This window comes from Biomphalaria glabrata, chromosome 1 (assembly GCF_947242115.1).
Source record: "Biomphalaria glabrata chromosome 1, xgBioGlab47.1, whole genome shotgun sequence".
Taxonomy (NCBI): Eukaryota; Metazoa; Mollusca; class Gastropoda; family Planorbidae; genus Biomphalaria; species Biomphalaria glabrata.
Window position 1 is genome coordinate 74,052,934 of NC_074711.1, and position 8,676 is coordinate 74,061,609.

An 8,676-nucleotide genomic window follows, 5' to 3' on the forward strand; every position below is an offset into this window, starting at 1 on the left:
ATACATGAGATGAAATGCGCAGTGGTTTCCAAATCAGGGAACTCTCCATATAGTTTCCTTTCTATTGGAGTGATTTCGGGTCAATGTCTTGGCGAGTGTGTCATCCTTCTCATTTCCTTCTAGTTCTATATGAGCTGGTATCCATTGAATTTCAGTTTTTTTGCTGTCGTTGTTGAGCTTTGTAAGTGCTGTTCTGAGGTTTTTAATATATGAGGAATCAGAGTTTTGCAAGCTTTGGAGGGTTGTTTTTGCATCGGTTAGAAAGGCAATCTGAGTGTGTGGGGAACTTGGATGATTTGGCTAGTTGTCGAGTCAGTACGAAAAAAAAAATTAATCAAAGTAATCTTTTTAGACCGAGATTTTTGTTTAATAACCCATTTACTGTAAAACGAAAAATGAAAAACAAGAATTTATTATGGTAAAAGATGAGATAATCTTACCACAGCTTGAAACAGAGTCTTCTTCAAGGAATTATATTGGCATACATTTAAATTGCAGTGAATATTTGAATATGGTTTACATTTTTAATAATGAAAAATTAATTACATACATGTATGTCAAGTTTTTTTCCCAAATGATTTTGAAGTTTCATGCAAGGAAATATTTACTTTTACTTCCTTCATAAAAATACTGAGGCGTGTCTTCAAGCCCGAAGATTAATGAGGAATGCAGTATTTTTCCTTGGCTACGCAGCCTCAGCTGCCAGCTACATATTTTGCCACATCTAGCGCAGGCATAGCCATTCTCCGCCGGTGGTCAATTAAGATTTTCTTTTCGCCCTCTACGTCTGGCCTCGGCAGCGGATTTTGTTATGGTCTCAAATGTGTCTCTTTGTAAATGAGCTCCAGCTGTCTCGTCTTGAAGCCGCCCCCAGACAGGTGCTCTCTTCTATGTCAGTTAAAGCATGTTGGCGGCTAAGTTGGTCTTTTCAAGCAAGTGTTTCCCTGGGGCACCTCTGTTATGTCGACTACCTTTCAGCTCACCGAAAAAAAGACTGCTTTTGGCATACGTTCGTCCCCCATACTGGATACGTATCTGTATAGTCATGACTAGATTCATAAGTGTTTATAACTTAAAGGGTTTACTAAAAGTGTAAACACAATCATTTAAAGTCGTAAAATGTAGGCTTATCTACGGTCTACGGTCTGTCATACTGTCATACAAAGGATTGATAGCCCCAAGATGAAATTTTACTTTACTACTTAAAATACAATAATAGATATGTGGACATGAAGAATGTTCAATTTGATTATCTCATGTGATACAGCTGGCAAAAGGACAAAGCCCTGACCGATGAGCTAAGAATCCCTGGTTCAAACTATTCCACACAGTGGGCGATTCCTTCAATGCAGGCAAACCATGACCAAAGAAAAACAAACAAATTACTCCTTGCTCCGTAGAATTTTAAATCTCAATACTACACACTTCATAGATTTTAGATTTTTTTTTAGATTTGGGTTTTAATTATGACAGTTGTAGTTCTTTCTTTATTTACCCCAAAAGCTTTAATTCTACTTGTTCGTTATAAAGATCTCTGTTGTTTTCTTTAAGCTATGCACGTAGGCGTATTTTCAAGATGAAAAGACATAGAAAATGTTAAATCTTTTAAAACGTACCTTTCCTTTATGTTATTGTACTAACGGGTTATATCTCTTTTTATTGTACTAACGGGTTATATCTTTATTTATTGTACTAGCAGGTTATATCTCTATTATACTAACAGGTTATATCTCTATTTATTGTACCAACGGGTTATATCTATTTTTATTGTACTAACAGGCTATATCTCTATTTATTGTACTAACAGGTTATATCTCTATTTATTGTACTAACAGGTTATATCTCTATTTATTGTACTAACAGGTTATATCTCTATTTATTGTACTAACAGGTTATATCTCTATTTATTGTACTAACAGGTTATATCTCTATTTATTGTACTAACAGGTTATATCTCTATTTATTGTACTAACAGGCTATATCTCTATTTATTGTACTAACAGGTTATATCTCTATTTATTGTACTATTGGGTTATATCTCTTTTTATTGTACTAATAGGTTATATCTCTATTTATTGTACTAGCAGGTTATATCTCTATTATACTAACAGGTTATATCTCTATTTATTGTACTAACGGGTTATATCTCTTTTTATTGTACTAACAGGTTATATCTCTGGTTCATTCTTCACTGATAAGGAACGACCGTATGGCTTTCGAACGGAAGAAAACTTTATTGCTCCCATTCACTATCACATATTTCATTTCAAGGCAGATTTGGACATCTCAGGGACCTCAAACACGTACGAGACACTAGATATAGAGACAGAGAAAGTCACGCTCTTGTCGGTGAGTAGTTTTCTTATCTTATAAATTACAGACGTTCCTTCAAAACTAGAATACTACGTCTACGTGTATCCAAGTGTTCCTTCAGTCCCAACTAATTCAGGCAACTTGTTCCATGCTCTAATGACTCTAATGGCACTAGGAAAAAAGGAACACTTGTAGAAATTGTCCTAGCATATGGAATAAGAAATGTTCATTTAACCACTCGATCTTAAAATGCATGTAATCATCAATAAAATGATGGATTCTCAACAAAAATGCAATAAAAAAAAAGAAAGAAATAATTGTAAAAACATAACAAGGCTTAGAAGGCTACATTTTTAAGGATATTATTATTAAATATTGTAGCATAAATTTTTTTTGACAACATTTTAAGAAATAAGACTAAGACTAAGACTAAGACTGCTTTATTGATCCTTACGGAAATTTGTTGTGATTAAAAGGACTCGTTTCTCACATAAAGACGCTTTTTGAGGACAAATGTTCATTGAACTGCTCCAAAATGAACAAGAAACAAGAATAGACCGCCAGCGGTCAACGCACGATTGTCTGCACGATAGGCGGGAAAATATGTAGGTCGCAACAGGTTTTGCTAGTCATGTGAAACACTGCACTCATCCTTGATCTTCGGAATCCAAGACATTACCATTAGAGATTATAGCATTTTGTTATCAATGTTTGACTGTCCTAGTTGCTACTTAAAGTTTAAAAAAAGGATTTGTTATACGTGCCTGTGTATTCATGCATAGGCTAATACTTAGCATCCCGTAATAATAATAATAATAATGGACAGATACAGACCTACATGACATTGACAGACTCACGAGGAAATTATTAATCAAATTCCGATGTTTACACCCCAAGTCCTCCACCATAAGGCTATACCTGCCCCGGAAGGATGGAGGCCGTGGATTGCAGAACATCTTCAAACTGTGTAAGACGCAAGTTTCCAAAATACGATCAAAACTGCACGCCTTATATTATCTTATATAATACAGACGTTACTTCAAAAAAAGAAGATGATTACGTCCTACGAGTCATGCATTTAGTCATGCATATTAACCAATGACTTAAATTCTGCCAAGTCACTGGTTTTCCTGGCTAGCTCAGGCAACCCATTCCATGCTCTAATAGCACTAGGGAAGAAGGAGTATTTGTACAAATTTGTCCTAGCATATGGGACGAGGAAGGTGCCTTTATCTTTGTGTCTTTCAGAGTATTTTATTAAATTTTGTTTTTGTATTTGAAGATTATGGTTCAGTGTTTTATGTATGATTGCTACTTTACTTTTGAGCCTTCTGTCCTGAAGGCTTTCTAAACTTAGTGATTTTACTAAAGGTGTTACTCTAGTCAAATGTGAATATTCGTTTGTTATGAATCGCACTGCTCTATTTTGTGTCTGTTCTAGTTTCTTAATGTTTTCTTGAGTTGAGGGGTCCCAAACGGAGGATGCATATTCTATTATTGGCCTAACCAAGGTTAAATAACATTTTAGTTTTATGTTCTTATTTGATTTATAAAAATTTCTTTTAATAAATCCTAATGCTTTGTTTGATTTTTTTCTAGTTTCATCAATATGTGGATTCCATGACAGTTTTTCATTTATTATAACACCTAGGTATTTTGCGTTTTTAGTCTGTGTTACTGGTTTGCCATGAATAAGATAAGTGGAATTAATTTGTTTTAGTTTTTTTGTTACTCTTAACAACTGACATTTTTCTGGGTGGAAAGACATGCTCCAATTTGATTCCCATTTCTGTAATTCATCTAATTCTCTTTGTAAAATATCTGTGTCTTGTGTTGTTTTTATTGTTCTATATATTATGCAATCGTCTGCAAATAATCTGACTTTTGTTCCTGAAGTAATGCAATTTGGTAAATCATTTATGTAAATTAAAAATAGTAGTGGACCCAAGACTGTTCCTTGAGGTACTCCTGAGTTTGCTGTTATCGGTGTTGATTTAGAGCCATTTATTATTACAGTTTGTTCTCTCCCTATCAGAAAATCTTTAATCCACTGATGCAGTGGACCATTAATGCCGAAATATTTTAATTTTTTAAGCAAACTATGGTGGTGAACTTTGTCAAAAGCCTTAGAAAAATCTAGTAAGATAGCATCTATTTGTTCACTATTATCTAAACCTTTTGAAAAATCATCAATAGTCCTATTAGTTGTGTTTCACATGATCTATATTTCCTAAAGCCATGTTGGTATGGTGTGAGGACATTATGTTTGTCTAAGTGGTTTATAATGTTGCTACATATTATGTGTTCTAGGATTTTACATGTGATGCTGGTTAGTGATACTGGTCTGTAGTTTCCTGGGTCAGATTTTTCTCCTTTTTTAAATAGGTGAGGGGGTGACATTAGCTTCTTTCCAGTCCTTTGGTACTCTGTCCTGGTTAAGTGAAGCCTGAAAGAGTATTTTGAACACTGGGGCTAGCTCATTGCTTAGTTCTTTGAGTAATCTAGCTGGAATACCATCAGGTCCAGACGCTTTATTTGGTTTGGTGTTGGCTAATAGTTTTTGAATTCCATTTTCTTGTACTACTATATCTTCTATGTTGTCTACTTGGTTCAAATTCAGTAATATGTCTTTGTCTCCTGGGGCTGAGAATGCTGATGCAAAGTATTTGTTTAGGATGTTTGCTTTAGTTTCATTATCATTATGTATTATGTTATGTTCATCTTTTAATGGCGCTATGCCTGTTGTTTCCATTTTCTTAGACTTAATGTATGACCATAGGTTTTTGTTGTTATCTTTAGATATTACATTGTTTATGTATCCACTCTGCAGCTGTCTGCTTACTTTTTGGGTTAAGTGTTTAATTTTTATATACTTTTTGTAAACTCTTTCTGCATTAGTTTCTTTAAATTTTCTATATAGGTTTTCCTTCTGTTTACAAAGCTTCTTTAGTCTATTATTAAACCAGCATTTATTTATTTTGTTTGACGTGTATTTAGTTGGTATATGATTTTCTATAATGCTTTTAAGATGGTTTTAAATGAAATTCCAGAGGTCATCGACTGGTTGGTTAATGTCTTTTTCTAATAAGAATGTTTATTGAAAGTTTAATGCAGCTTGGTGTAGTTGTGTTAGGTTACATTTATTCCAGAGTAAGATTTTTCTTTTGCCTCCAGCAATGAACTAATTTCCTTCCTACGCAAATATGACTATGATGCAACCCCTCTGAACCTAAACAATGTTGATGTTAATGTCGGTTTGGACGACGTCGGGCATGAGATTCGTCAATGGGAAGAAAAAACACTCCACGGAAAATTCCCGGATTTATTACATGGGGACAACATCGACAAGGCTGCTTCCTTAGCATGGCTAAAAGCAGGTCATCTTTACCCTGAAACTGAAGGCTTTGTAACAGCAATACAGGACAGAGTAATTAGAACAAAAAATTACGAGAAACATATCCTAAAACTAAATATTGTTGACAAATGCCGAAAATGTGGAAATGTGGGTGAGTCAATTGAACACATAATGGCGGGATGTTCAGCCCTATCGGAATCTGCCTACCTAGGTCGCCATAACCAAGTTGCAAAGCTAATACACCAGCACTTGGCTTTGACACACAATTTGATCGGTAAGGATACTCCTCCATATTACAAATACTCACCACAAGAGGTTCTCGAGTCTACGGATCATCTACTGTACTGAGATAGGCCTATTTTGACTGACAAAACGGTAGATTTTAATCGCCCTGATTTGCTGCTCATTGATAAAAAAGAAAAGGCCGCTACAATTATTGACATCGCCGTACCACTATCTCATAATTTAAAAAAAAACTGAGCTGGAAAAACAACGAAAATATGGGAACCTTGGCTTGGAGATTAAGAGTTTATGGAAATTATCTAAAATAACAATATACCCTATTGTCATATCAACCGAGGGAATAATAACAACTGACCTCATAGATACCTTCAAGGCCCTTGGCATTCCTAGGAACATTCTCGTTGCCTGTCAGAGGGCGGTACTTCTGCAGACCTGCCACATCACCAGAAAATTCCTCGGTGGAAACTGATAAAGGGACTACGATGAATTTTGTTTCCCTTTAACGAAACTCGATACTGGCTTCGCCAGAGAATGAATACTCGCTCTTTTATAATAATAATAATAAGGCTTGTCTTCAAGTCCGAAGACTAATGAGGAATACAGTATTTCCCGGAGATACACAGCCCCAGCTGTGACCTACATATTTTGCTACATGTAGCTTACTGTGTACAGAACTTTATTTGTCTATTTCTCATCTTCAGGTGCCAAACAAAGAATATTATCAAACCAAGTTTGTTCGCAATGTGAAGAACACTGAACAAGAAGCCCTGTACAAATTTAATTTTGATACTCCTAAATATCACGTGGTCCATAACAAGAACAAAAAAACTAAATTTGAAGAGATCAAAGGTTATAGGTCAGTTGAATAACATTTGTTTAATAGCATTCTCAAATGTGCGTATCAATTATATCCTACAATTACACCTTACTCCCCCCCCCCCAAAAAAAAAAAATTATCATGAAACGCTCGATAAAAAAAAAAATATCGCAACATCAATGAGTTTCAAACCTGAGCTTTCTTCTTAATTATTCTTGTAGGGGTTGAGTTAACGACTCTTGGAGCACTAGGCCCATGAAAACTCCACTCCATTGGGCTGTCTGAACTACTGCTTTGTCTGGGAGGAAATGATCCAATCAGATGTACATTTGTTACATCCCTATTACTGAAGACTCCTATTCCAAGACGCTCGGTTTAGATGTGAGGCTAAAGGCCGAGCACCCCGAGGAAACTTCCCCGTATTCTGTCTTTCTACCACATGAGTGATATGACTTTTGGGGCTTTATTTCATCCCCGCCAGTGCAATTCAACACGATCCTTGGGCACCCCAACGAGAATTCTGTATTGCTTCCCTATTGGCGTATTCGTCTCCTCTAACGATCGTTTCCACAAGGGTTGCAACGTAAAGGCTGAGAAGCGTTGCACCAGCACTCGCTCAAACCTTTTTTTTTTTTTTATTTCACTACTGTCTCACATCATTGATACTACTTAGAATGATGCATGGGGAAATGTGGAGTGTTATCCCTTTGCTGGAAGACGTTTTGTTTTTTTTTAAATGTAAAGTTAACGTGAAATTTGAAAGGCCAGATACTCGCAAGATTTTTAAATGTATCAAGATATATTTTAGCAGTAGGATTTCTAAAAGTTGAAAGACGAATATGAAAGTACTGCACTGAACTATATCCCATTGTTATCTCTTGGCTCTACAGACTAGCTTTGCACGGCATGTCTAAGCAACTACTGCCCGAGGGGGTTAACAGCGAGAAAACTATTCCCTGGGCCCGCCACCAGCTCGTGGTAACCAAGCATAAGGATGACGAACAAGTGTCTAGCTCGCCTTACGCCATGTGGGACAGCTTGAACCCTGTGACGGACTTCAGCAAGTTCTACGAGGATGATGAAAACATCGACGATGAGGTACGATGACCCAAGATTTAGTTGTAAGTTTATTTGTATGTCTGTCAAGTAGACAAGATAAGAGAGAGAGAGGGGAAGTCTACATCCACCCGGTAAGATCATTGTTCAATGAAAGTCCAACTGGTCAGTGATGCCCAAAACTACTGTCCGTGCCGCAGTGCTATCGGGTCCCTCAAAACGTCTGCTCACAGTGCAGAATGAATCCTCAAAGGGTCGGTTCAATAAACTCGAAATTGCGGCTTGTATCATGGAGATTTATCTGTCCCCCCCTCCCCCCCCCCCGGACCGAAAAGGCACCAGCACACCACTACAATATGGATGGGGGGGGGAGTATATGTTTCACAAAATTGTGCACTGATTGCTAATGACGACTACTTTGTATTTCAGGTAGTTATTTTAGATGAAGGGTGATTTTTTTTCGCATATCTTAAACATTTGTAATCTGTAAATGTAAATCTTGCGGAAAGAAGTCTTAATTCAGTCAAGTTGACTTTCATTTCGCGTTGCCAGCCAGTAAGTTTTCACGTGACTAAACTACTTGAAGGAGAAGTAAAAATACGCGGACGTTTACAGTTTGTTAAAACTGTTGCATTATCTCCCTCACACAGGACCTTGTATTTTGGATCGCATCAGGCATGCACCACATCCCCCGTGCCGAGGACCTGCCACTGACCACCACCGTGGGGAACCACCTGACGTTTTTCCTGCTGCCAATGAACTACTTCCCCACCTGTCCGTCAGTGACATCTCGAGATCACGTGAGTACATAACGTCTTCTGTGTTTTGCATACATGACGGAATAGCTTGGTAGCAATATAAATTAGTTCGGTTATTAGACTGCTCTGTTGAT

The 8,676-nt window shown here is 36.8% G+C and overlaps 1 protein-coding gene across 6 annotated transcripts in view; it reads left to right on the forward strand.

Annotated features, from left to right (window-relative positions):
- Positions 1 to 8,676, forward strand: part of LOC106067227 (putative amine oxidase [copper-containing]) — a 31,880-nt gene that overhangs the window by 21,503 nt on the left and 1,701 nt on the right. For all 6 annotated transcript variants that reach the window (XM_056013883.1, XM_056013873.1, XM_056013859.1 and 3 more), the window contains exons 8-11: positions 2,168 to 2,349; positions 6,613 to 6,767; positions 7,619 to 7,826; positions 8,435 to 8,584. In XM_056013883.1, the coding sequence (XP_055869858.1) occupies positions 2,168 to 2,349; positions 6,613 to 6,767; positions 7,619 to 7,826; positions 8,435 to 8,584 (695 nt within the window). The remainder of the gene's footprint in view (positions 1 to 2,167; positions 2,350 to 6,612; positions 6,768 to 7,618; positions 7,827 to 8,434; positions 8,585 to 8,676) is intronic.